Consider the following 27,999-nt stretch of genomic DNA (forward strand, 5'->3'; position numbering starts at 1 on the left):
CGGCGGCAGGCTGCTTGGCTGGCTCCAGGGACGCGCCTGGAAGGGAAGGCGGGGGTTGGCTGAGGGAGGAGGGAGCGTCGCGCGCGCCCGCCCGCCCGTGACCCGTTTCCTCCTCTCGCGTCCGCCCTTTCGCTGCTCCCCCCTCAGAGAGGAGGCGGCTGGAGCAGCGAGATGAGGGAGAGAGCGAGACGGTAAATTAACACCTCCCTGGAGGGTCGAATATCGAAGTGTGTACTTTGGCGTGAGGGGGACAGGGTCACCTCAGGTGCCGCGGGCGGGGAAAGGGAGCGCGCCTGCCTCCCGCCTTCCTCCTCCTCCTCCTCCTCAGGAGGGTCGCATGAAAACGACTCTTCCGTGCCAAGGGCACCTTCTCCCCGCCCCGAGAGAGAGGGAGGGAAGGACTGTGGCTTTAACAGCCGTATGACAGGCAGACGTTCAACAGATTTAGTTTCCCCATTAAACACAGCCCCATACGCAGAATACCCCCCCCCCCGTTGAACTTCTGGTAGCTGTTAAAGGCACACGAGTCGGGAAAGTGGAGGGAGAGGTAGCAACTGCTGTTGTCCCCTTTCTCAGCCTAAAGAGAGCTGGTGGCTGGTAAGAGTGTTTATTTTTCAGGGTTGTTTTTTTCTTTTGCCCGAGAATGGTAACTTTCTGGTAGCTGTTACAGATAGGTAGCCGTGTTGGTCTGCAATAGTAAAAAAAAAAAATTTCCTTCCAGTAGCACCTAAAAGACCAACTAAGTTAGTTCTTGGTATGAGCTTTCGTGTGCATGCACACTTTCTGGTAGCTTTTTTTGATGCAAACGTTAAGACGTTCTCATTTGAGGTATGACTTCCTGCATTTGAGAAGACGAAATTATCACTATGACTATGCCTTTGTTTGTCCCAATGAAGGCTTTTTTTGTGTCTCCTAAATTAGTTGGGCTCTGCTTTGTAATCGAATGACTGTGCTGGGAAGAATCCTTCTTTGCACTCTTAGAGGGTAGGGCATTAGCTCTGTGCTATGTTCTGCATTCGTGTCCAGCTTGAAGCTGTCTTTATTGACTAGAAAGCCACAAATCTCTTTTTTTTCTTGTAGCATTTTTTCTTGTTTTGAACCAATGAAATAGCTGAGGAGGAAGAGTAAAATAGTAGCAACATCAGTTTAAATTAAAATCTGGGAGCCATGGAACTTTCAGAAACCGAATTTCCTACTATAGATCTACAGCTTAAATACTGCAGCTTTTAATGTTGAAAAGGAGTTTAATTTTTATCCATTGTAACTTAAAGATGCAGGTGAGATCCCATAGTCTGAAATACTCAAAGAGAAGAGAGTCCAAAATGGATGGATGTTTCTTAAAAGTGAAATATTGAAGGTGCGAATGCAGACAATTCCAACAAGAAAGAAAAATGGGAGGTAACTAAAGAAACTTTCTCTCACGGTGGCCAACCATATGCCTGTGGGAAACTCAAAAGCAAGACCTGAACATAAGAGCACTCTGCCCCCCTGTAGTTTGCAGCAACTGGTACTCAGAAGGATACTGTTCTGACCATGGAGGCAGAGCATAGGCATTGTGGTTGGTAGCCATTGATAGCTTTATTCCCCATTAATTTGTCCAGTCCTTTTTTTAAAAGCCATCCAAGTTGTCGGCCATCCCTGCCTCTTGTGGGAGTGAGTTCCATAGTTTAATTATGTGCCACATCAATAAGTACAGTACTTCTTTTCTTTTGCCCTGAATCTTCCAACTTTCAGCATCACTGGATGTCCACAAATTCCAGTGTTATGAGGAAGTAAACTTTTCTCTCTCCACCATGCCACCTCTTACTTGCCTTTTTCTAAAAGAAAATGTCCCAAATGTCGCAACCCTTTCTCATGAATGGCATGTGACCTACTGCCAGAGTTCATCCGTATTTTTAATCTGCAACTAGTTTCAGAAACACCTAATATTCCTTTTTCATAGAGTCGGACACATCCACATTCATCAGAATGTATCTCCCGTATCTTGAAATCTGCATTAACACCTGCAGCTCCACTCTATGTTGTGTGTGTCATACTTATTTCAGGGAAAATAAAATATTTATTTTATCAAATTTATGCCCAATGTGGAGCCCCAGAAGCCTTACAATAATGAAACTTTATAAACAGTTTAAAATGATAAAATCCTGTTGCTATTCCCAATAACTAAACTTTCCTATACCCTAAACTTTCCTTTACCCAACAGAATTGGGAGTTTTATCATAGACTCTGAGAATCTGATCCTGGTTGGCGCTCTGTGCATACCGTAGTTGATTTAAGCTACATCCTACATACAACTCTTTTCCTTATGAGTTGCATTGCTAAGCTGTGGGGTGCATGGGGAAGTAGTTTAGTAGTACCCACTACAGCCAAAGAGTTGTGCTATGGTCCCTGATTACTTTCTAGTTATACTTTGTGAGCTAAAAACAGCATGCACAGTACTCCTGTGGCTTCAGCATATCAAGTGTAATGATCAAGTACTCCAGCTAGAATAAACCTTTCACCACACAATTCTAGAAATTGTAGTTGCATTTGACAGTTCCAGCTGATGATAAGTGTTTTTGGTAGGTGGTATGGACATCCTGCTCTTCATAGAATTAATAGGCTCTTGAGTCCAAGTGTTGGCAGCAGAAAGGGGCGAGAGCTTATTTGCCAAACTAGAATGCCATACCTAAGGATATGTGAGGATTTTCCATTGTTGGAAAGCGACGATTTGTGTTCTGTTCCCAATAGATCCAATTGTCAGTGAGCTCTCAGGATTCCTAGTATTTTCAAAATACAAAATACCCAAAGCTATGTGGTTGGAGTTCACAGGATGGTTAAAAGAGAAACTGCCATATTTAGGACCTGGCTACATTTTGCATGCAAGCGTATGGAAACCTGGGGGAAGGAAATGTGGCTTTGAATAAAGGGTGATTGGTGTGGAGTGAATAAGTGGTAGGTAGAGAGAGGTTTTAACAGCCCCTTTCCCCTTACCTCACCATTTCTCTGCTTCAAATCTTTCTCCTGCATCTAGTTTTTCCCTTTGGAAAGCAGTTCTCAAGTTTTGCTATGGATATTATGTGTTTGCAACATATATTCCCACCCTTAGATAGGTGCATCAGATCAAAGTCAAAGAGCAGGTTTCACCATTGTAACCTGGGGTCAGTGGCCCTGACAAAGTAGAGTGCTGATATGAAAAGCAAATAGGGGGACAGAATAAGACCTAAGCCAAGTTCTAATTGTTTCTGTACTACTTTATAATTTATACAACTTCTAACACTTTAAAGTGATGCACATTTACTAAAAAACTGCCCAAATGTTTACAGTAGACATGATAGTAAAGGAAAAGGAGTGGAAAGGGAAGGGGAAAAGAAATTAAAGTACTAATTTTTAAAAGTTATATAACTGGTGACCTGCTGGAATAGCCGCTGAGAAGATTTCCATGTTCACCATTAGAGTAATTCTGTGGCTGTATTAAACTCTTTAATTCTTTAATCTATATAATTTATTCAGATTAGAATGTAGTCCGCTTTGACTTATGGAGAAGTGTAAAGATCCATGCAAGGCATTAAAACTCTGCCCCCCCGGAAATACTCCTCCACCCACCTGAGACATACTTTGTGTCCTATTTTTACAACCACAAGGGAAGGAAACACTTTTTAAAATGAAAGGTGAGGCTCTCAGAAAACTGAATTCTGCCCACAATGCCATGTACCACATTTTCATGTACTTGTATGAATTTGGAAATTGAACACATCTACCTACAATCTATGGTTTGAAATCCAGGAAAGCACAACCATGTTACAGGTCTTCTGAATGTTCTCTGTCTCTGGTGCTGAATGTGTTAACTCTTTTTCTGTGGGACACTTGCTGCTGCGGGATATGAGGAATCCAATAATATATGCTTTTCTCATCTAAAAGAATTACTTAGCCTTTGTGCAGAAGTATCAATATCTGAGAATAGTCAGAGGCCCATATAGACCCCCCCACTGTTAATGCTTAAGAAATGTTAAATAGTCCCATTTGTTAAATAGTCCCTACCATCAATTAGCAGTGTCCAGTGCTATTCAACTATTGTTTACTCTAAAAAATACATAGCAGTGGAAAGGCTTCAAACAGGAATGAATTGGATTCCCTGTTTAAATTCTTATCTTGGATAAATAAAAACAGCATGCTGGTAATATTAAAATTAATATTCTTACAAAAAAATTTAGAGCAGGGGTGGGCAACCTAAGGTCCATGGGCCAGATGTGGCCCAATCGCCTGTGGATGGCATGGGAATCAGTGTGCTTTTACATGAGTAGAATGTGTCCTTTTATTTAAAACACACCTCTGGATTATTTGTAGGGCCTGCCTGGTGTTTTTACATGAGTAGAATGTGTGCTTTTATTTAAAATGCATCTATGGGTTATTTGTGGGGCATAGGAATTTGTTCATTATTTTTTTCAAAATATAGTCCGGCCCACCACATGGTCTGAGGGACGGTGGACCGGCCCACAGCTGAAAAAGGTTGCTGACCCCTGTTTCAGAGCTTGGAACAGATTCAGAAGAATATTAAGGGTAAAGCTAGATGGTTCCAGCACATTACCAAATAATGGAGTGTAGAAAGGAAGAGCTGCATTCTTTTCAAGTCCAATGATGCTCCCCTACACTGTGTTTTCCATTTTTAAGCAGAAATCTGAGCAGCATTAGCTGGATAAACCAATATCTAAGGCTGGGATTGCTGTTGTTACTGTGTAAACATGAAGTTATGCTCACAGTTAGATAAAAAAGGACCCCACTTTTACAATGCCCATATTTTTTCTCCAACTTTAGGTGGAGATTGACCAAGGTTATTCCAAGTAGTATCAGCCTGCTCCTCTCTTGGAAACAATAATTGCTCTTTTCTAATGTGTTTATTTCCAGTCTTTAGTATTGTACTTTATTTTTTTTAATCCTCTTAACAGTTATGCAAGTTTTCATATGTTCCCATTGTTTATTAGAAGATTATTTTTCACTGTATGTGGAATTTGTTGTCATGCCATCCATCTCTTTTATGCTTTTACGATATTGCACATAATTGGTAAAACAGTGATCATTTTTATCTCTCTGCCAAGAGATGAAGCAGCCAAGAAAACTAGGAAGATTTGACACTGTTTATTAGATTCTTTCTTTCCCATGCCCCCATCTCCTTTTTCTAAAAAAAAAAAAATAGTCTTGCACATATTCAAAATACACTTCTGCTTTCTAGTTTCCATTCAGTTTCTGTATTGCAATAACTTTCTGTTTCCTGGTTTGTGTTGGTATTGCAGTGCAGGCACGGAAAGTGAAACAAGCTAATCTCTCGGGACAAAAGTCTTGAGTCAGTAAAATTGTTTGCCTGGGCGTGTTTCTAAACACAAAGAAGACTGCATACGAAAAGAATTGTTTGCTTTCAATGGCAAGGAAGGGGAAGAGAAAACATAGTTAATGGTATCTCTTCATTCTTCAGTGTTTGGACTTGGAAGATGATTTTGAGATGTGGTGGTTTCAGCAAGGACTGAGCATCTTGCCTTCTGCCCTCGTTATTTGGACATCTGCTTCCTTTGTGTTCTCATACATTACTGCAGTCGTCTTACATCATGTTGACCCTTTGGTGCCCTACATCAGGTCAGTAAGACTTTTACTATTGCATTGTTACATACAGCGGTACCTCTGGTTATGGACGCTTCTGGTTACAAACGCTTCAGGTTACAAGCTCCGCTAACCTGGAAGTATCTGCTCCTGGTTGTGAACTTTGCCCCAGGATGTGAAGAGAAATCGCGCACCAGAAGCATGCGCACAGCAGGAGGCCCCATTAGAGAAAGCGCCCTTCAGAAGAAGAACGGTTTCAGCTTAAGAACGGACCTCCAGAATGAATTAAGTTTGTAACCAGAGGTACCACTGTATAACAAAAGATCACTGCATAGGAAAGCACTCCCCCTTTGGGGGGTGTGGAACTCCTAATTTTTAAAAAGTCATATGCATACCAATTTAAAGTTATTTCATTTTTATCTAACAATGCTGAAAAACTTGTTCCTCTCCCCTCAGCTTTGCTGGACGGTGACGTTTGTATACTTCCCAATTCCTTACAGAGGAGTATGGCAAAATCAATAAATGGTTATAGGTTATAACTTGCCTGCAGCCATGTTTTAACTATAGGAGACTGCAAGAATCTGCAGCTGTAATAAACCGCATACACATTTTGACTAAGATACAGATTCCTATTTGGCTATTCCCAGGCAATGTGGGTGTAGCTGCTGTGATCACTGGAAACCAAGAGGCAGGGAGAAACCTGCATCCGAGTTATCCATTTTCTCCATTAACATGCCAGCTACAGGTCCTAGAGCAGGTCAGTTAGATCTCTTTCCTATGATGCATATATTGCTTGTAACCAAACACCCATAAGAGCTTCTTACTGTTTTAATTAAATATATAGTTTTAAATGCCATTGGATAAGTATACATTTTTACAAGAAAACTGTTGTGGGGTGGTGGTGGGGGGAAGTGTTGCAGAGTTACTGCCTCTCAAGCTACGCTACCTCACAGTGTGGTTGTGAGGATAAAATGAGGAAGTCGGAGCATCATGCACTCCACCATGAGCTCCATGGAGGAAATGTGGCATATAAATATAAAGACGAATAATATAAATAAATAATATTAGTACTATAGAAAAAGGTAATCTAATGTGTTCAGATGAAGAAAAATAATATCGCTGATATGAACACTCTCCCCTTTCATATATTTTCAGGGTCCTTGCTTCATTATTCGTAATGCCTTATGTCTGGGGTGGCAGATAAACCTTAGAATCATAGAATTGCAGAGTTGAATGGGATCCAGAGGATCATTTAGTCCAACCTCCTGCATGTAGGAATATGCAGCTGTCCCATACAGGAATCGAACCTGCAACCTTGGTGTTATCAACACCATGCTCTCACCAACTGAGCTATCCATTTCTAGGCCTTGTCATGCCTGATGTCAGGGAACCTTTATTCAGTTCTGGGGCTGCATCCCCTTTTGGGCAACCTTTCAAGGACCACATGCTAGTGTTAGGGAGAACTAGAGGCTGAGCAATGAAAGGCTAGTTTCTGCACATACTCACACACCCCTCTGTATCTCCATGCAGAAAAGCAAGAGGCGTTATCAGAATACATGGCCACATCCTAGCCTGACAAAAAATGTTGGGGTGTGAAGCAAGGCCGGTGAGGTGTTGTGGCCTAGGGAGAGCTCCAAGGGCCACATTTGGCCTGCCAGCCTGAGGTTCCCTGCTCCTGCATTATGTAATTCACTGGGAAGTGTTAAAAATCAGCATGCTGTGAGCAAGAGCAAGGATTACTGTACTAGCAAATATTTTCAGCAGATAATTTGCAAGTGGGTGGGGGTGAAGGTCTATGTTTCTGGATGAATACATAGAGATAGCATATAGGCAGCCTGATAAGACTGCACTTTGCTTTTTAGAACTTTGCCATTATTCATGTATTGAAATTCTTAAATGACTTGGAGTCAGAAAATTTGTCAGACATTGGTAAACTTTAGCCATGCATTGCTGGCTATATTAAATTAATAAATAAAAAGGCTCTATATTTGACAAACAACCTTTTATAAGTCTTTAAAAAACTTGTTCCTTTAATAAATATAATTGTGCTAGATTTTCCAGCATTAAAAACTTACTCTATGCATTTTGAAATAATACAAAAACCAAATGAATTGTGCCTCAAGTACTGCATGGGCATGGATTTGTTTTTGGTTGCTTCCCTTTTGATAGTTGTATTTTTCCCCGTCTACTGCTTATTCTTGATACTTACAAATTGGTATTTAAAAATTTAAATTTCTCCCATTTTTTAGTTGTGCATTTGGTTAGTTTTAGAGTCACTGTATCTTACATTGCTTTTCTTTCAGTGACACAGGAACAACACCCCCTGAAAGATGTTTGTTTGGGATAATGTTAAACATTGCCGCTCTTTTGGGTAAGTACAGGGGGGAAAGAATCGTAGGCTTCTGAAAGATGCTTAGACATAGGCTTTGTGAGACTCCAAAGGGAAGGAATTCTGTATCTGTAGCATAGCTATTGAGATGCCCTTGCCATGTGGAAAAGGTGCACTGATGGAAGTGAGACAAGGACACCACAACAACTGTTCTTAAAGATTGCCATGGCAAATACAGGTGGCAATATGATTATTGACTATTCATTCTTCCATAAATAATCCTGCTAAATCTGCCTGTCTCATAGTAGACAAGTAATTGTATATGACACAGAATCTTGTGACAGCTTAAAAACTTACAAATGCATTAAGGTGTAAGACAAAGGGTTTTGAGATACTACATAGTTAATAGCCATACCAATGCCAGGATGTTTGTTATAAACAACTGTTTGTGAATTCTCTCTCTTAATGTATGATTATCACTGTTTTGTGCTTCCTGCATTGCATTTCCTTCTGTCCATACTGTTTACAATTTTGCTCCTGCAAAACCATGTGAATATATCCCTATAGCTCAGGAGAACACTTCATGCATCTAACAAAGTGAGCAGGTCCACGAAAGCTTCTACCTTAATCAATTTGTTAAGTCTTTTAAAGATGCCATTTTCTTTTTGCTGCAACATACTAACATGGCTACGTCATATAAGTAAATTTCATCTGCCCTCAGGGCTGTATTCACAGACTTTCTTCCCTCCTATTGTATTTTGAGTACCTGACAGCTAGTTTTAGATGGCCACCAATTATACTTGGCTTCTTCCAAGGGCAGTCTTTTATACCATAGTCTTACTGTGCTGTATTTGGATTATTTCACAGGCATGGGAACCATGTATGTCCGATACAAACAAGTTGATGCTTTGAATCCTGACAACCCCAAGATCTTCAAGTTAAATAAAGCTGGCTTTGTGTTAGGAACAGTTAGTTGCTTTGGGCTTTGCGTCATTGCAAACTTCCAGGTTTGTACTTCATCTTTAATTGTTTTGGAATATAGGATATGATAGGCTTTTTTTTTCTCTCCAGAGAAGTTGCCTACTGATTGCCTTCCAGCATAAATTTGGGTAGTGAATGCACATGAAACACAATTTTTCATCTCATAATAGGTTTGTATTTACAATTGGGCTTTGGTTGTCAGGCCACAATTGTACGATTGCCATGGCCTTGCTGTACATTTACTTGGTAGCAATTAGTGCTGTTTTGTTTTATTGGTGTGAATTTCAATATTTACATATGATTTGTTAAGCAAAACTTACCTTTTTTGCTGTAAGCCGCTTGGAGATATTCAGGTGACAAGTGACTAATAAGTCTTAAGAAATGAAATGAAATGCTCAGGCACAAAACTTATTGGATGGCCTTGGGCTGGTTGCAGTCTCTCAGCCTAACCTTCTAAGAGTTGTTGAGGTTAAAGTGCTATCAGAGTTCTAGACACACATAATCCAGCAACCTTCCAGCTAGACATATCTGAGTCTGGTCAGTAGTTGGGTGAGAGACTATCTGGAAACCACATGTGTGCTACTTTGAGCTTCCTGGAGAAAAACTAGCATGTAAACTATTCTTTTCCACTAAAGAGTAGGGTAAAAATGTTGTAAGTGTAAAAAATACAAAACATGAATTAAGTCTGGGAGACAGATGTAAGAAATAGGTATATGATTTTGCTATCAAAACACATTTTTTTGAAAACGTGAACTCTCCTTGGGAGCCACCCCTCTAAAGTATCAGTTTATTGACTGAATTGTTCAGCTTTCAAATATTACTTGCTCAAACCAGCATTGAAACCTGTGTTCTTTTCCTCCAGAAAAGCACTTTATTTTCTATGCATGTAACTGGAGCCTGTCTCACGTTTGGAATAGGAGCCATTTACATTCTGGTTCAAACAGTTCTTTCTTACAAGATGCAACCAGGGATTCATGGAAAGGGCATTTTTTGGATCAGACTGACAGTTCTGCTGTGGTGTACATTGAGCATAGTGAGTAGTATCCTTTGTGGTGAAATGTCATTAAAACAGTGAACATGTATAATTTATATTCAAATAGTAGAATGTGAACATAAGACTGCAGTTCAACTCGTCCATGTTCTATTTGGAAGTCTCTGTGACTTCAGTGGGTGTTAGTATAAGAACCTAAGAAGAGCCCTATTTGATCAGACCAAAGGTATATCTAGTCCAGTATTTTACTTCCAGCTGACTTTTTCCCTAACCCAAAGGTTTTAAATGTTCTAGCCTTTCCTTCTAAGGAAGGTTCTCAAGCCCTCCGATAGTTTTTGTTCTTTTTATGCATCTTTCCCAGTTCTGTGATGCTTATTTAAGTATACGTAGGATTCGAAATGCAGCTGCATCATATATTTGTATAACAACATTACGTTGATGCCACTGGTGCCAATTACAGCCTCCCTCCCAGGAAAAATAAAGCATAGGGATTTTCATAGGGATTGCAGCACAGAAATAAATGGTTAGCCTCCCTTCCTGCACATCACAATCTGCAGCTGCTATTCAAAAACATGCTGAATGTATTCATACTTCTCTGCATAGGAACTAGGCTGCAAATCTACAGTGGTACCTCGCAAGACAAAATTAATTCGTTCTGCGAGTTTTTTCGTCTTGCGAATTTTTCGTCTTGCGAAGCACAGGTTCCCATAGGAATGCATTGAAACCAAATTCCGATAGGAATGCATTGAAACTTGCAAGACGTTTTTGTCTTGCGAAGCAAGCCCATAGGGAAATTCATCTTGTGAAGCAACTCAAAAAACCAAAAACTCTTTCGTCTTGTGAGTTTTTCGTCTTACGAGGCATTCATCTTGCGAGGTACCACTGTATTTCGTAAATAAATGACTAAGATAAAGTTGAATGGTTTCTCAAATGCTGAAAGCGCAAAGCAGATGTTAGGGGTATTTGAAAGGAAATCCATTTGTGAGTCTCTAAATTTCAACTATATTGGTATACATTTCACAAGAGGTAAGAAAAATATTCTGTTTGGCATTGATGGGGAGAGCAATCACTGGTCGGAAGCCAGTGTTAATTGCACTGGGGTAAATTATGCTGCTGTTAATTCACTCCTATTCCAAACTCCATTCAGGAGTAGGACTGAGTGAGCCCAAGCCTGAAGAGGGAAAACAAGTCTTTAAATAGAGTTTGTCTTCCACCACCCTTTTTGCAAGTAAGATTACCATTGAGCAGTTAAATGCGACTGAGCTGAATTTGGAAAAGAGGCAAGTCTTCTGCCTCTCCACAGAACACAACTTTTTCAGGACTCATTCCAGTGCTGGCTGGAAGAGTATTCTCCAGTTGAGCCAAGCTGAGGGTCTTCAGCCGGCTGAGTTTAGGCTTAGCCCAGAGATACTCCTGTTCCAAACTCCACTCATCCTGGCAGATCTTGGATTTGGACTGTTCTCTAAATCTCAGCTGAGGCATTTGGTCAGTTTATGGTTATCACATTTTTAAAGGACATGGACAAACTGAAGAGACCAGCAAAACTGAAGATCCATACCAGGAAAAATAATATCTCTTCTATTTCTTGATATGAGTCAGCCAATAAACCGGAGAGCTCCTAGATCAGAGAAAAAGCAAATAAAGGCAAGCAAGGATGAATGTAAAGTGAGGGTGCTCCGTATGCCTCATGGGTGTTCCTTAACCTGCTAAAAGTGTTTATTTCTTCAGTCATTTTGTACAGTGGCCTGTGTGGAACAGGTTTAGTACAGAAGCTGCATTGGGACCCCCAGGAGAAGGTAAGTTTCATATTCTTATGAGAAAAATTGAAGACATAATGGAAATTGGTCCTCTGCCTTGTAGCATATATATATAGGGGGGAGAGGGAGAGCTATGCGCGCGCGCGCACACACACACACACACACACACACACACACCCTAAAAAACAAATAGCTAAGTAGTCACAGTAAAAAATTACCAGGGCATACAAAAGTAAAGCAGTGGTGATGTAGGGAGCTCAAAACCCACTGTTGGCTTGACTATTTGAACCAGAAGGTACCTGTAAAGTTAAAAACCAGATTGCATGACAGTTGCTCTGCCTGAGCTTCTGCCAATTTGCTAGCTTCTTTGAATAGTCCCCCCCTCCCCGATAAAGTAGCACATAAATTAACAAACATAACCCTAAAAATAGTATGAGACAAGTGTTTCTCACATTTTCTATAAATATTGCGGCCCATTTCATGCCAGTCCAGTCTAGAGAAATGTGTAAGAAGAGCTCAGTTGGGTCGGCCAGATGTCTGTGGGATGCCCACAAGCAGGGTATAAAGGTAATAGCCCCCAGTTACTCTTCAGCAAATGGCACTGACCATCTTCAGTTATAGTGCTAAACCATGGTTTAAGCGCAGGGATGGAGATTCTCCAGCTCACGAGCCAGACTTTACCCACCAGGGGGGTCAAAGTTGGCCTTGTTAAAACAGGGTTTCCTCCCATTATGCTACAAGTGTAGCCTCCTCCTAGGCTTGCATGTTTCCCTTCCTTCCTTTCACATGGAAGTGAGGCTTTTGCTTTCCTTAACTCTGGCCTGTTTTTGTCTGAACTGTGAATTGTGGTTCAATACATTATGGTTAGCTTTAACACGATATATCTTTATTTGAAGGAGTCTTATTTTGAAATTAACTGTTATTAGTATTAGCAAACCTTACTTAGCTTTTTGGATGAAATGACAAACCATAGTTAAGGGAAAGAAAAAGCTAGTGTCTATTTTTGATTATGTTTTATTTCTTTTTACATTCTTTTTACTTTTGTGGTGGTTATGTACTTTTATTTTTTGTAAAAACCTAATAAATATTTTTTTTAAAAAAAGAAAAAGCTAGTGTCTAGTGCTATATGAATGAGGAACCTAGGCTCATTCACATAGCACTAGATGATTGTGTAGCATTCCTCCTTAACATGGTTATTCACTGGCCTATTGCCTCTGAACCTGGAAATAACCAAACAAAAATGTATGGAGCGCAAATCAGAACTCATTCACTGCCATTCTGTATACTGCCCAAATAGGTGGCTCTGGGAAAATCAGCCCTCAACACACTTTCCATACACTTATTATCTATGAGACTATTTTAGAAGGAACAAGAGAAACCTGCAACAAAATGCTGCAGTGTATCCCCAGTTGTAAAAGGGTGGTTTGCATTCAGGGTTTCATCCCCCCATCCTAATTTCCTCTAAATACAGTTTTCAACTCATCCCCATCTGTTCCATTTTTCTTTTCCAACTATTACTTTAAAGGCTATGCCTACTGAGCATGCTTAGTCATCCATGAGCTGATTTTATAGGGTTTGCCCCCTTAAGTGTTCATCTTTTCAAAAACAATTCATACCTTTTTGCAATCTGTAGGGTTCCCCTGGGCATGCTGAAACTTCCCTCTTGTTTTGACTACTTGTTGACAGTCACTTAATTGCTATTAGTGATCTTTCACCACTAAGATGTATTCTCATAGAAATCTGTTTTTGTCTTCTACAGGGTTACACTTTTCACATCATGAGCACAGTCTCTGAGTGGTCTTTGGCTTTCTCTTTCCTCAGCTTTTTCCTTACTTACATTCGTGACTTCCAGGTAAACCAATGCGAGTTTTTAGTTGAATAGCTTCTAAGCGATAATAGATATCCTTAACCATCCTGAAGTTTTGGGGGGTGGCTTAACACAACAAGGAAGGCACTTCATGGGATAATATGAAATGTGAATTTCCATGGCAAATCATGTAAGGTAAATATCACCCCAGGCTAAAAGCTTGTGGCTTTTGATCTGTAAACTTCCTCTTTGACGTACATGACTGGCCACTTAAAGACGTTAGGCACACTAGATAGCCACTATTAAGACAGTATGTGCACTAGATGGAGCACAGAAATTAAACTGGCTGTTTTTCTGAGCTACAAGAGAAAAAAGAACACTTCATAAAAGCATAGTTTACTTTCATAGTTTACTTGCAATATTACCTTTTTCAGAAATCTGTTTTTAAGCATGAAGAACAACATTTTGTCTGCGTTGTCTCCCTTGCTTATGAAAACAAACCCAACTCTGTATACAATGAAAGTATAATATGCACTGAAAGTCCCAGTGCAATTGGTAGTATGACTCAAAATAAAATCCACACAAGGCATGTATGTAGTCACAAAGAACTTGACAAGAATATATGCAGTCTTGCAATTTGCCATTCAATATAACCAAGAGTTCAGCTAGGTAGTAAATCTTTTAGATAAGACTGTGTACATGAAGGACTCTGGCAACAAGGCTCCTATGTATGGTCTTCGTTTTGTTATGTCTTATTCAGGTTGGTTCAGATACACTGATAAACGTCAAGTTTATGCTCATAATGAGGCCAGCTCCTGACTTGCATGGGCACTTAGCTCCTAGTAAAATCCTTGCTTATGAGCCAATACCAAATTACAAAGCAATGCATGAAACCTTTCTTTACAAGTGTCCCATGGATCACTGGATTTAGTGATGGAAAACCATTAAAAAATTCATTTCTGCTACGCACTGCAGAATGTTATTCTATTTGATGAATTTATACCCTACCTTCCCCCTTAAAGGGTGATTCCCCACCACGAGCCTTTTTTTGAGAATTAGGACACCTTTAGTGCCTTGCCATATCTGTTCATGTCTATTTAAGCCAGGTAGGCAGTCCAGATGAAATTGGACTCCCCACTTCCATCCTCCCCAGCAAACATGGCCACAGGTCAGATATTATGGGAGTTCAGCAACATCTGGAGGACCACGAGTATCCCACCCCTGGTTTAAGTGTTCCAACAAAATCCCTCCAGGTACATCTGTAGCATAGCTGGGGAACCTCAGTCCTGAGGGTTAGATACAGCTCTCAAGGCTTCTCTATCCAGTCCTTGTCACAGCCCTACTCAATACCCCCCCCCTTGAGTTTTTTGCCTTGCTAGAATGTGTCCTTAAACTGTGATAATTCCTCTGATTTATGTGGATTGAGAGATGTGGGACTTGTATAGCTGGTATGTGGCCTACTGTAAATAGGTAAGAGTTGTATCTATTATTTCACCCGCTTTTACCTCTGGCCCACCTATTACTGGCATGCAGCTGCTGGAATGTTCCCCATGAGGAAATGCAGCCATTGAGCTGAAAAAAATCCCACCACACATCTCTGGAATTTTTTAAAAAAGCAGCCAATAGTAATCCAAACCAGTGAGACCCATCAATTCCACCATCACCACCCAGTGAAGGAAGATCTAGTGGAGGACTGTTTGATGTTGCAATTGTTGCGAAAATGGATTGACAGACTTTATTCATTCTTTTCCACCATTGTTCCCTTCTTCAGAAAATCTCCTTGCGTACAGAAGCACTGCTGCATGGGCACAACCTTTATTATACACATCAGCAGCTACTAGCAGATGACCAAGGAATGCCAACCACAGGGAATATATGAGAAGATAACAATGGAGAATGAGTATGAATTGGATCTAAAGGTGGAATCCGTCCATCAGAGAATGGCTTTTTCTGTCAGAAGGGAAACTTTGGATCAAACACTAGCTTTTAATATCTGATGAACCTATGTTGGTTTTGTGTCTAAAAATCTAATGTTGCCTGAGTGCACTTCTGCTCACACAATGGGACTTCCCTATCCTCTTCCCAAATCTGTCCTGGAGGGTCACCTAAGTGCCATTGCTCTTGACCACAGACACCATTGGATTTCACTCAGTTATGCCATCACTCTTAATATGCAACTAACAAGATAGATGCCTACTTGTCTCGTTGTCATCAACCACATCTACAACTCTATAAATGTGTTTTAAGATTTAGCACATTCTGTGCAAGCAGTAAAAATGTGTCATTTTATATGCAAATATTGATGAAGGATTGTTAATGAAATCTGTCACTTATGTGAAAATATTTTTAATTAACCCATAAAGCAATGCAATTCCGAATATGAAGTAATACTGCCAGTAGCAGCCTGCAACATTTCTTCCATATTTTTATAAAATCAATAATAAAATACAGATTAAAGTTTGCTGACTGAAGTCCATGATACTCACAAAAGGAGATGGGATTGAAAGATTACCATGTATAGGTTAAATTAGGGGTCAACCACGTTTCTGGGCCAGTGGGCACACCTGGAATTTTGAGAGTTCTGTGGGTGCCAGCCACAACATAGTTGCCACGTTAGGGGGGAGACACAGAAAGGTACAGTCATTGCACAGCTCCTTCCATAATTGTATTTGCATACTAGACCTTGTAGAATTTCTGAATCAAACTGCAGCCTTCTCTTTGCTAAGCAACATGTGGAAATTTCCTTCCAAAACTGATGGTATCACTTCCCCTGCAGCTTAACAAAATCCAGATAGTGTTTAGAAACTATGTAAGATAGCCAGCTTGCTTTTTCCTGCTCCAGAACATGAACCAATGGATTCAAGTTACAAGAAAGAAGAGACCAACATCAGGAAGAACTTTCTCACAGTGGAACAGATTCCCTTGGAAGGTGGTAGATTCTTTCTCCTTGGAGGTTTTTAAGCAGAGGTTGGATGGCCATCTGTCATGGATGCTTTAGTTAAGATTCCTGCATTGTAGGGGTTTGGACTAGATGACCCTTCCAACTCTACAATTCTGTGAGAGAAGGACAAGTTGGGATATGCCTGTTCTAAACTTGAGTGGATTTTAAAAATCAGAACCCTTTGTCTTTTCGAAGAACAAACATTTTCTATATCCCACACATATTCTGAGATCATACGCTGGTATCAACAAGAAAGACAAGTTAAAATTTTGTTTTCATAAAGAGTAAGGTTATTGTACCGCCATTGTCAATGGAACCCAGGTGATGGGGCTGACTTACATAGTAAGAGGGAACTGAACAGTAGGCAACTGAATAAAACAAAAGATTGTTATGAGATGAACTCGTTTCTATATATTTTAGGACAACCAAAACCATTTAAACCACTTGTATTCATACACAATTCAAGGTAGCTGGTTATTAATGGATTACCAAGAATAATTAGGTAAGGAAACATATTCTATATGGCATTCTGGCCAATGGTTTAAATGCAACCAAATTTTGAGAGTGCCAAAAAAACAAAAACAAAACAAAACAAGAACACTAGTGGAACATTTTGTGGCAGGAATCTACATATGCAGTGCCTTGATGAATACATTTTTACTGTCAAATATGTTCCAACATGAGATAAAACATACCAAATTAGACCAGTAAGTATTCTATTCAAACTAAACCAGAAGATACATACATTTCAACGAGGGCAAGAGCTTTACAAATAAGGGTACCTCAGAAAAGAGCATGGCTGGCTGTCAGGCATCCTGAATACGAACATTATAGCACACCACTTTGTTGCAGATCTCACCTGTTCTAATGAAAAACTGAACTGGGTGAAGTTAAAGAGTTGATCTTTTCAAGCTGACTTAAGGAAATTCAATCAAACTTTTATCACTAAAGAAACTTGATGAATTCAATACTGTTACCCCATTCATTGACATTGATTCCAAGTACCCAATTCAAATAAGTTAATACTAGCAATTTTTCTAGAAATTTCATTTTTCTGAAACAAACTGAAGCTGTTCCTTTTAACGTAAAACTGAAAAAAAAAATCATTTACATTTCATTCCATGAAACAACCTCAATAAACGACAAGAATATAAACTGCATTTACGGAAATAATGAGAGAATATATTGAACTAACAAGTATCACATTCTGCAAACAATACTCTGCTACATAAGTTCCTAGGCTTCAAAATGTTTATACTTGCACTCAATATGTAAACATAAAAAACTAGATTTTTTTTTATTTGCTTTATATGCAAGAAACAAGAAATGACATGAACAAGTCGCAAAGGGGTTGCAGCAAAATTTGGGGCTAAGTAAGGACTAGGCTTGTCACGTCTGCTGCATTTTTTTGCGAATTTCCTCTAGTGCTGCCTCTCGTTCCCTCAGCATGAGTTTAAGCTTTGCTATTTTTTCATCTCTTATTGTTTCCTCCAGATCTGGAGGGTTAAATGAAAAATCTTCTCTGAAAGTACCCTTGCTTAAAGGAGTTTCATGTTCACTGTAGTGTAAAGCTGAGGTTGAAATTTTGTTCTCTTCATTACTTTGAACACAAAGATTTGAGTGTGGGTCCACCCTTTGAGAGAACTGCAGAATGCTTGTAGGATTTCCTTGCTCTGATACAAGTTGTGTGTAAGAGCTACTCGGGTTATCCACTACTGAGTCAGAGTTGCCACATTTCAAATTTGGCTTTGGTATAGATTGTATCTCTGTTTTCTGCTTCTTTGTATTTTCTTGTATTGGTAGCATTTTTGCCTTCCTCTTTATATTCAACTCTTCCTCCTGTTCCTCAGTTATCTGTAAGGGGGGGAGAGAAGAATATTAGGTAATACTATATTATTGTGACATTATAATTATTCAAAAAAATAAAATATATAGTCCACAAAGCTATTTTATAACTTGAACTATTCTAATTGCTTAACTACCACCAATGTATTCCATGCCTTGGGACTGTATAAACCTCTATAGGCAATGATAGTTTTCAGTATCAGTGGAAAAGGAGTGGGTTAGATTTTTATGAAAATATCCACCTAGCATCGTGGAATATGCCCTACTCACAAATCATGTGTTTTTTTTAAATAATACTAAAATTCTTTAATGTTATTCCCCCCCCTTACTGCCACTCACTTCCAAAGCTCAGGAGGGACTGCAGCTCAGCAGTAGAGCACGCATAAAGTCCCAACCAATCCCTGGACAATACTGGGCTAGATTTTCCTAAAATTCTGACCTATATTCCTAAAATCTACTGAACATGTACCAACTTTTGTTAATTTTATTAACAAATTCATAAACTACTTCATAGCATAAAGGCATCCAAGTAGCGTGCAATATAAAAACCAGAATAAAACATGAGTTCTAAAAACAAATCATTCCAGAAAATAATAAATCTCTAGAAATTCTAAAACATTAAAGCCATTTCTTCTAAAATATTTCCAAAAATTTAAAAATAAAGCTATTTATTCAGATACACTATTGTTCAACCAGTGACTTCAGAGAAAGGCTTCTTAAAAATGATTTAAGTAGGCGACTAAACATCGTGACACTAAGCTGTCTAATTTCAGCTAGTAACTGATTCCAGAGGGTTTAAACCAAAACACTAAAAGTCCAGTTTCTAGTATAGGTAATGACCATTTTAGGCATGTCCTGCTGATGTGTGATCGCCGACATGCGGGTCCTTATGTACCTGGTGGGGTAGGGAGCGCTTATATGTGCTCCGCTGATGCATGTGGGGTTCTGTGAACAGAACACCCTGCACAAAATTGTCACCGCCTGTAAAAAAGCACATTTCTGGGGCAAGGTGGTCCCTTAGATACCCTGGTCCCAAATTGTTTAAGGCTTTAACTGCTAACAACAAGACCTTGAACCGTGCTTATTAGCATATTGACAGCCTGTGCAGCTCCCTCAACCAATATTTTCTATGGTGTTGATGGAGTGCCACAATCAACAACCTAGCTGCTGCATTTTGCACCAGCTGTCACTTTTAAATATATGTCAAAATATTTCTCAAGTTAACATAATCATAGAAATTACTTTTGAGTGCTAGGGCCCCATGAAGATTTTTCACAATACCTTTTTCTCATTTTCTCTACCTTTCTTGGACTCATTTTCCCTCTCCCAATTTACTCCACCCATCCTCTCGGGATTCTCTTTTTCTTTTTGTACACAGCATACTCATTCTACCTTCTCCATTCATTTTTCTCTGCTTTACTACGTGTCCACATGGCTCATTCTATACCTATTAGTTTATTCCAAACCAAGCAGAAGTTGGTCTGCTTGCTCAGCAGTTAGAATATTTTGAAAACACTGCGACATAACAATAGCTCAGCCAATCTTTGCATGAAGCTTCAATGACTGAGTAACAATACTGATGAATATGAAAATAATTCAAACAACAAAATGGTATAGTGAGACACATAAACATTTCGGATACCTCTTCCTCTTCCTCAGGTCCAGGTTTAATAGGTACTTCTGGTGGCAATTTGCAAGAGTCACTCATCTGTACATTGTTGGAACACACAGTCACTTCTGATTTTCTGAGAATAACTGATAAAGGAATTCTCTGCAGATATACTCTCTCTTCTCTATGCAGGCCAAATTTTTTTCTCAACTCATGACAGAGTTTTCTCTGTTTCCTTTGTCTGATCTGAGCAGCCACTCCCGCAAGTATCCTCTCCATCTGAAATAATAAACGTTCATTATATAAGCTTGCCAGAACATCACAATGATTAAGGGTATTGTACATAAAGCTTTAATTTTGGGGGGGCTTCAGGACTCTCAATTCAGCACTCTGGACTCTCCCAAGTCATGCTCCTCTTCAAGCCAGACCCCTTACTAGCCCTGTTCCATAGCCTGGCAGGAACATGTAATTGAGCAATGATAATGCCTACTGCTCACCTGGATGGAGAAATGTTTGCATGTAGAAACCTCTGGCTTTTATGTGGTGAGACTGTAACTACTGTAACAACTGTTACTGAACCCATTTTGCTTCTAGATCCACTCAGTTTACCTCTGAACCTGCCCGCCACTGGTATATGGCCCCTGGAAGATTGTCTGTGGCCGAAAAAAGGTTACAAAGGAACATATACTGAAGCTTAATCCATTAGCCATAATCCAGTGGACAGGCAATCCATGACACTCCAGGTGGTGTTGGACTCCAACTCATAACAGACCCAGCCAGCATGGCCAAGTCATCAGGGAATGATGGCAGTCTGACATCTGAAGGGCCACAGGTTCTCCAGTCCTGCTGTAAGTGATAGCCCTAGAATTGGATAGCCTTGGACACTTGCTATTTGTGAATGCTGGTTTGTAGCTTAAGGAAAACTAACTTCTTTTTAACTTCCTTCTCCAGTGCATCTGTACTTTTTGGAAACAAATGAAGACATTCTTGTTTTAACAAGGTTTTCCAGCTAGATGGAAAGGTCTCTTCTTTAGGTGTTCATTTTGAAATCTGTATTGTTTTGTGTGCTTTTCAAAATTATGTTAAAAAATATGACTGTAAATCGCCTTGGGGCGTATTTGTGAATTGCCTTCCACATATATAAATAATAAATAGCTATGGGGCTGTATTGAATGTAAAAGAATGCGCTCCCCCTCTTAAATATATTTTAGTGGTTTTCACAACCTTCCAGAACAGATCTGGGGACAGTGCAGGGTACACGTACTGGGAGGAAAGGGGTGGAGGTCCTGGTACACTATCGTAATCCTTGTGCTTGCACAATTATTTAGTTCAATACTGCCCCAAGTAAACAAACAGGACCCCTTCCGAACTGTCAGAACATTGCCCCTTTGGATTAAATATCAAAATTGCCCAGGGCAAGCAGTACACCTAGCCCCAACAGCTTGGTAGCTTGCATGTAGCTCTATTTCAGTGCCTCTGCATCTTAATACTATAGACATCAACAAAGTATTTTTTGCTGGAGAAACACGGAACCTTACAACAGCTGATGGTTCAGATTTTTTTTCTTTTCAGTGAAAGACTTGAGGCAGCAGGCAATGAAAACCAGTTTCATTTTTTTTTTACTCTCACTTGTCAGATAGCCTATTAAAATCCTCCCTATCAAAATAATTATCTAACAGTACTTATTTAAGGCAACTGACACTTCAAATCAAATACAATTGTACCATTGGTACAATTTACTCTAGCGAGAAAGTTACCTTTTGATCTTGGTCTTCAGAAGTACTATGCCTTGTAGATGGCTTTAAAGCAGCAGCAGGTACTTTGGGAGGAATAATTTTCTGTAAGCCATGCTTTATCCTTTCTTTTGTGATTGATATTTTAGCAACATTTCCTCCAGCTAGGACGTTTTCTGGTGTGGACACTGCCTCAGGTTGGCTGATGCTACTTACTTGAAGATTCCCATGTGGTGGTGTGAGAGATGGAGACGTAACTTTAAAATCCTTTAGTTCAGACTGTGGGAAAAGTCTCATATTCTCACTGGATTTTGGATCCTTTGCATAAGGGGCAATTCTTTTGTTCTTCGACAATACTAAATTGACAACTTGGTTGGTTATTGTATTATCTGCAGCTGAATTAATGAACGGTAATGCATTTTTTCTGAAATGTGTTTCAGCACCGAGTGATACTTGGCTGCCACATTTGCTTGCTGATGTCACAGTGGACTCTTTCTTAGTCAGTAAATACACCTTCCCATTGAACATCACCAGAGCATTATCATTAATCGAGGGCATTTTTGCTTGGCTTTCATTTAGGTTGTTCGAACAAGTAGGCAGAATACTGGCATGGTTGTTTATTCCATCTTCAGGATTAACCAATGTTTTTAAGATATTTGATGCCACGCTGTTTGACGACTTTACAGGAACAAGGCAGGATGCTGACTGTGGGTTTTCTTCGACAACCCACTTCATAGGAGATGACTGGTTTCCCAGGCTATCAGACGTTGCCAGGGCAGAACTACTGGCTGCTGTTTGTGCCATTGTCAGCACCAAAGATTTTGATACTTCCCCGACAGGCTGTGGATATAAATTTGGCAATGGTTTTGAATGTGTTTTCACTGTATTTACTGGCGACACATATATAACAGTTGATGCGTTTGTAACTTCACATGTTCTAAAGGCATTTGAGGCTGCTGTGGCCAGTATCTTCTGTTGAATTGTTGGAGGCAAAAAAGAAGCTGGGACAGATTTTACTTCCGCGTGCGCTGGTATTTGGAGGTGATGTCCAGAGGGCACTACAGGACTCTTCACAGTAACTGGGAGTTTTTTATTCACAGGTACATATTCTGCACTGCTCTTGTGTGGTGAAACTAGAGTAGCATCCTTTTCCCAGGAATTATCAGCTGAATGATAACTGCTGTGAATGGTAGAAGTTGATGGCGTAGTTGGGTTCTCTTTTGCAAAAGGAGCTACTTCCATATTTTCCATTTCTTCCAATGGCTTTGGTAAAATTAATTTTCCAGGAGTAGCTGTATTAAGTTCAGGAGCTTTAACAAATGAAGACGGAGTTATATTTGTAAACAGGTCCTTAAGATGACTATGACCAGACATGGAGTCTTCCCCTTTAGCATCAGATATGACTGGTGGCTGAACCAACGACACAATGTTTCCTATACGTTTAGAAAGTGGAAGCAATTCCAGAAGTTTTTTTCCATCCAGACCAGTAGTGTGAACTACTTTGTATATATGGCCTGTAACACTTGAAGGGGAAAAGTCACGTAAATAACTATCACTCATACACTATTATTATTTCGCATTAAACTATGTACTGTGAATGGTACATCTACAGTGAACATATCAGAGGCTTATCTGAAAAGCCAACTGAAAAGCATCTTGGCTAATTTGGAAGGCAAAACCAGTATAATTTGTGTTATTTGTTAGCTTATAGTCATAACAACATGGCATGCTTCAGCACTGATCACTAGGAGAACCACTTTCTCTCTAATTAGCTGTTGAAGGTCATCAGATTTTTTTCCAATGGAAGCCTTTATACAGCTACATGCCAGGTAAAAAAATTAAAAGGTGCTCCTTACTAGAGATGGGATAATTTCTGCCTTCAGTGCCCTTGCTGAAGGCACATAAATTTCTGTCGAGAAAAAGACACCAAGCCTAACAGATTCACTCATTCAATCTACAATACTGAAGCAACAGAGAAAGCACACTGTAATAAAAGGTGCAGAAAGGAAGGGCTCCCCTTTCCAAAGAAAGATGCTCACCTGCCTCATTCAGTTTGCCATTTATTTTTGAGGCAGAAAAGAAAAATGGGAAGGTACCAATTGCAGGAAAAAGAAGGAAGACCGCCTCCAAGTGTTCAAGATCTATTTATGGATCCAATATATTCTCAGGAACACTCTTGAACAGTCAATTGCAACAGTGTGTAGATAACAAGTTCAAACTAGTTGTTCAAAAGTGCTCCTAAGGAACAACTCGTCTTGAAACACACTGGGAGGTCATTATTTTAAAAAATATTCTTGCACACTTGAGAAGCTCGTTATCTTCAAGGCACTACTAGAGCAAGAGAATGGAATGAAAGCAGCTGGAGAAGGGGAAGAGGCTGAAGAGAAAACTGGGGCGGTGGGGTGTCCTTTTTCCATCCTTGGGACTCTGGGAAACTCACCAAACCTTCTGCACCTGAAGCTGTGTGTGGAGAGTGCAGCTGACTGCTTAATGGGGCACAACTGTGGGCAGCCGAGGAAATGCCATCTCCCTTGGTGCCTCTCCATAAAAGCAAGCCCTCTCTATGGTGCAATAAAGCAGCTGGAGGAGAAAGGGGCAGAACTGTGGAGAAAGAAGTGTGGGTAGAGGGGTGGCTAATGTTTATTTATTTATTTAATACAATCTATACACCACTTGATTAAAAACAACCTCAAAGCAGATTACAAACGATAACACAAATCAAGAACAAATTACAATGCTATTTTAAAATGTAAGTTAACATACTAAAACAAATTAAAATTACTTCAGCTTTCTAAGCATCTGAGTAAGTGTGTCAAAACAGGAATGTTTTTAGCAGGCACTGAAAATAGCATAGTGAAGGCACATGCTTGATCTTAGTAGGCAGGGAGTTCAAAAATGTAGGCGCTGCCACACCAAGGAGTCCTTAAAAATGTGAAATGGGTATTATTTGTCACCTGTAGCAGTACCAATTCCACCGATCCAAGTGGTCAAGTAAACACATGTAGGGCAAGGCGATCTCATAGGCAAATTGGTCTCTAGTTGTTAAGAACTTTATATACTAACAGTAACACCTTGAACTTTACCCAGTAGCAAATGGGCTAACAGTGCAGATCTGCACCTTCCCCCCAAAACAGGAATTGGCAATTGGCTGATAGCTGTTCCAATCTAAAGGAAGTTCAGGGTTTGAAATTAGCAGGGCGCCAGGCACATTTTGCGCCTAAAGGTTCTCCATTTGCGAGCACCTCAAAAAGTCTGGGTGCCATTTTTTGCACCTGGCTGACACTCAAGGATTACTGAAATGTTTATGCTTTGAAGCCTCAAAGTAAATGTTAAGAATAGATAATAAGTTAAGGAGTTTAACAATAAAGAGTATAGAGTGTTTTGAAAACGGAAGTATGGTACCAATATTTTTATTGTAAACACTAAATTAAACATGTGTTCACATTTTCTGCTAAAAATGTGTCACTTATGTGACTTGCGTATTAATTAATGCTTCTCAAAATAATGAATAAAAAGTGTTGCCAACCCACCCACTCCGTGACAACTAGACATTCTGTTTTGGCGCCTATAACCCAGGTCCCAGAAGCCATTTGGCTCCTAGCTTTTCTATCCCAGTTTCTAACATTGAAAGGAAGGGCCCAGAGCTGGTTTTGTTAGGAGTGGTCACATGAGTGACTCACACCACTGCCTCTTTCAAAGCAGAAAGAACCACCCCCTCACATAGCAAAGCATTAACCACACTCTGATCCCAACTAGTTATCACCCTCTGGTAGATTTGATAAACCAGGAGGTACAGGAGTTGTGGTGGCACATGGTCAGAGGCACTGCCACCAGCATCTTGTCCACATCAACTGATTGCATAAGGTGACACTGATCCCAAAAAACATCCTCAATAGCAACACTGGGTACTACAACCAGAGCTGCAGCAAGTGAAGAGTCAATATCACACCAAAGTTTACCGACTTTCACTTCAAAGGGTTCCAGAGGTCCCTTCCCCAGAGAGTTAGTCACCTCTAGACTGTGTGAGCTGGGCAGCTAGTAGAGGACACAATACGAGCTGCAACATTAGCCACTGTGTCAACCATTTCATCTCACCATTCCATAGCGAAACCAGGGCTTCAATAGGGTCACCAGCTTTCTCCACTGGAAAATCTCCCAGAGCACTCCAGAACACATCCAGTTCCATCAGTCTCCAAGGGTGGGGTATTCAAATGGGCCCACCACCCTTATGGAGGGCAGGGAATTGCCATTGCCAGTCCAAACTTAACCATATAATGGTCTGACCATGACAGCGGAGTGTATTGCATACACCCTATCTTCAGTCCATCCTTCATATCACTTGGATAAAGATCACATCAAAGGTGTGCCCTGCCTGGTGTGTTGGACTGATAACCATCTAAGAGCGACTCATGGTTGTAATAGAGGCCATGAACTATTGAGCTTGCCTGACAGCATTCTCCGTGTGGATACTGAGGTCACCATGAATTATCATTTTAGGGTCTTCCAACAATATCCCAGAGACTAACCTTAGCCAGCCTATCAGGGATACTGCTGGGCAACAGGGCAGCCAGTAGCCTAACAGCATCCCCAATCTGTCTATCCCAACACCAACCATCTCCTTGGCCATCCCTGGTCAAGGAGATGGTGTCCTTATAGACAAGGGTAACTCCCCCACCTTGACCCCCTACTTGGTCTGCTTGGAGCAGTACTGAAAATCCAGGTGGACAGAGCTGGGTAAGGTCCAGTCCACACAACTCACTCACCCAAGTCTTGGTAATGCAAGCCAGATGAGCCCGCTCATCCCCAATCAAATTGTTTTATTATGGTTTTATTATGGACTGATCTGGCATCCAGCAACAGCACCTCCTGACCAGAGGACTCAGTGGATATGCTACCAGTTATATGTCAACTGTATTTTTGTAATTAAGTATAGTTTTTTTGTTTTTTTAAAAAAATGTTATTTCAGTCTTCTTGTGCATACTACTCAGAGATATGTTCTATCTATTAAGCGGTATACAAACAGTGTAACAAAACAAGAAATCAGAGCAAGGTAATGAAACCAGTTTCAGAGGCTAGTCTCCTGTTTTATGACACCAGTGAAGTCCAGATAATTTTTTTATCCATTATTATTTTGCTTAACCACTAGTAGCAGAGCTGGGGCAGGGCACTATTTTGGTTGACAGCCTGTGATGCCTTGTTACTGCCTTACACGCATTCTGTGTCTGTGCGCGCGCGTGTGTTTGGTGGCAAAGGACAAGAACCTTCCCCGTAACTCTTACCTGGGGGAAACCACCCACAAAGGCTGGTCGCGCTTTCACCGAGGCAAGCGGAAGAGCGGCGGGTTTCCTGTTTCAGCTGTTTTAAGCTCAAGAAGCCCGCAGGGGGCATCCAAGAGCGCGCAGTGCCAGAACCCAACGCTACGCGGCGCTGTGGTAGTTACAGCGCGAGGGCCAGACAACGACGTCGCGGAAACAAAGGCTTTGTTTCCCCCTTCAGTTTCACGTCTCCGCCGCGGGGATCCCCTCCCCCGCCGAAAGGTTCCGGAATCCGATACTTCCAAGCGCTCTAACCCGCCGCCCCCCCCCCAAATAAGGCAGACCTGAGGGAGCTGCGAAGTCCGCTACTCACCAGGGCGAGGCGGCGGAAGCTCCGGACCCCTCGTGCCCCTCGCCCTTCCTGTCCTGCCTCTGAGCTGCCTCCTGAGGCAGTCGGGACATAACGACGAGGAAAACGCAGCCTAAGTGCCTCAGTCGCGTCCCCGTTGCCAACTTCCCCCTACCCCCGCCGCTAGTGTATTAATCTGAGCCCAACCTTGTGACGTACTTCCGGCTTCGGGGAGCTTCCGTCGAAGCTACTGCATCCGTCTCCGGTGCGCTTATTGCTAGGCACCACTAGCAGGTGCTTTCTTTCCTATCAACTTCCGCCACGTTCCTTCTTGCTTCCTTTCCACGCGCCACCGGAAGTAGGCTTTTTTTGCCCGAGCGTGTCAGTTTACAGCTTCCGGGAAGTCGCCAGAATGACTTCCGGGTTGCAGCTAGCACTTCCTGTTGGGGGGATATTAGTTTAAAACTGGAACTGTTGGCTCTGTTGTGCTACTTTCTCCTGGTGTCCTTGTTTCCAGGTTGAAGTCTAACTAAGGCTTGGGAACCTATGAGATGGACATAATTGACAAGAGTAAAATTTCAATTTTTAAGTGTCTCATTCTGGTATAAAAGATTCATAATAAAGCATACTTAATTAAACTCAGCTAATTAGTTATTTAACAAATAATATGTTCAGATTTAACCCAATGCCCTGAGTTCCCATCATTCAGAGGCTTTAGTAGTAACTGAACTTACCTAGTCTTTATTTCAGGCATCAAAGGTGAAAATAAATAAATAAATAAAGTCCAAAGCAGTGGCACATGGCCAGTGGGGAAATGATTATAGCACAATC

The 27,999-nt window shown here is 40.7% G+C and overlaps 2 protein-coding genes across 13 annotated transcripts; one reads left to right on the plus strand and one right to left on the minus strand.

The window, feature by feature from the left end:
* Positions 1-59: 59 nt before the first annotated feature.
* DRAM2 (DNA damage regulated autophagy modulator 2) lies at positions 60-15,897 on the plus strand. 4 transcript variants are annotated; one of them, XM_081914475.1, is made up of 9 exons: positions 71-191; positions 1,272-1,398; positions 5,450-5,607; positions 7,875-7,942; positions 8,768-8,907; positions 9,744-9,921; positions 11,586-11,668; positions 13,389-13,481; positions 15,208-15,897. In XM_081914475.1, the coding sequence occupies exons 3-9, from the start codon at positions 5,477-5,479 to the stop codon at positions 15,313-15,315; spliced, it is 801 nt and encodes a 266-aa protein (XP_081770601.1). In that variant the 5' UTR covers positions 71-191; positions 1,272-1,398; positions 5,450-5,476; the 3' UTR covers positions 15,316-15,897. The 4 variants fall into 4 exon arrangements, with proteins under 4 accessions (XP_081770599.1, XP_081770601.1, XP_081770602.1 ...); XM_081914473.1 differs by lacking the exon at positions 1,272-1,398 and having other exon boundaries at positions 60-191; XM_081914476.1 differs by lacking the exons at positions 71-191; positions 1,272-1,398 and adding an exon at positions 203-227.
* A 1,752-nt stretch (positions 15,898-17,649) lies between these two features.
* On the minus strand, positions 17,650-27,573 carry LRIF1 (ligand dependent nuclear receptor interacting factor 1). Of its 9 annotated transcripts, XM_081914408.1 has the most exons (5): positions 27,193-27,354; positions 24,005-24,165; positions 21,589-23,086; positions 19,865-20,110; positions 17,650-18,231 (listed from the first exon to the last, which is right to left on the minus strand). In XM_081914408.1, the coding sequence occupies exons 3-5, from the start codon at positions 22,936-22,938 to the stop codon at positions 17,767-17,769; spliced, it is 2,061 nt and encodes a 686-aa protein (XP_081770534.1). In that variant the 5' UTR covers positions 22,939-23,086; positions 24,005-24,165; positions 27,193-27,354; the 3' UTR covers positions 17,650-17,766. The 9 variants fall into 9 exon arrangements, with proteins under 9 accessions (XP_081770534.1, XP_081770533.1, XP_081770531.1 ...); XM_081914407.1 differs by lacking the exon at positions 27,193-27,354 and adding an exon at positions 27,388-27,573 and having other exon boundaries at positions 21,589-24,165; XM_081914405.1 differs by lacking the exon at positions 27,193-27,354 and adding an exon at positions 27,376-27,573 and having other exon boundaries at positions 21,589-24,165.
* Positions 27,574-27,999: the final 426 nt, after the last annotated feature.

This window comes from Podarcis melisellensis (genome assembly GCF_964234715.1).
Source record: "Podarcis melisellensis genome assembly, chromosome: 6".
Lineage (NCBI taxonomy): Eukaryota > Metazoa > Chordata > Lepidosauria > Squamata > Lacertidae > Podarcis > Podarcis melisellensis.

What these genes read in the sequence shown, in the direction of transcription:
- DRAM2 (XM_081914473.1), top strand. Translation starts at nt 5,477, where the DNA reads ATGTGGTGGTTTCAGCAAGGACTGAGCATCTTGCCTTCTGCCCTCGTT. An exon ending in AAACATTGCCGCTCTTTTGG is followed by an intron (nt 7,943 to 8,767) that starts GTAAGTACAGGG and finishes ATTATTTCACAG; the next exon opens with GCATGGGAACCATGTATGTC. An exon ending in ATTGGGACCCCCAGGAGAAG is followed by an intron (nt 11,669 to 13,388) that starts GTAAGTTTCATA and finishes TGTCTTCTACAG; the next exon opens with GGTTACACTTTTCACATCAT.
- LRIF1 (XM_081914403.1), bottom strand. Translation starts at nt 27,281, where the DNA reads ATGTCCCGACTGCCTCAGGAGGCAGCTCAGAGGCAGGACAGGAAGGGC. An exon ending in GCTTCCGCCGCCTCGCCCTG is followed by an intron (nt 23,087 to 27,192) that starts GTGAGTAGCGGA and finishes TTCCCCTTCAAG; the next exon opens with TGTTACAGGCCATATATACA. An exon ending in CTGAAGACCAAGATCAAAAG is followed by an intron (nt 20,111 to 21,588) that starts GTAACTTTCTCG and finishes TTATTATTTCAG; the next exon opens with ATGGAGAGGATACTTGCGGG.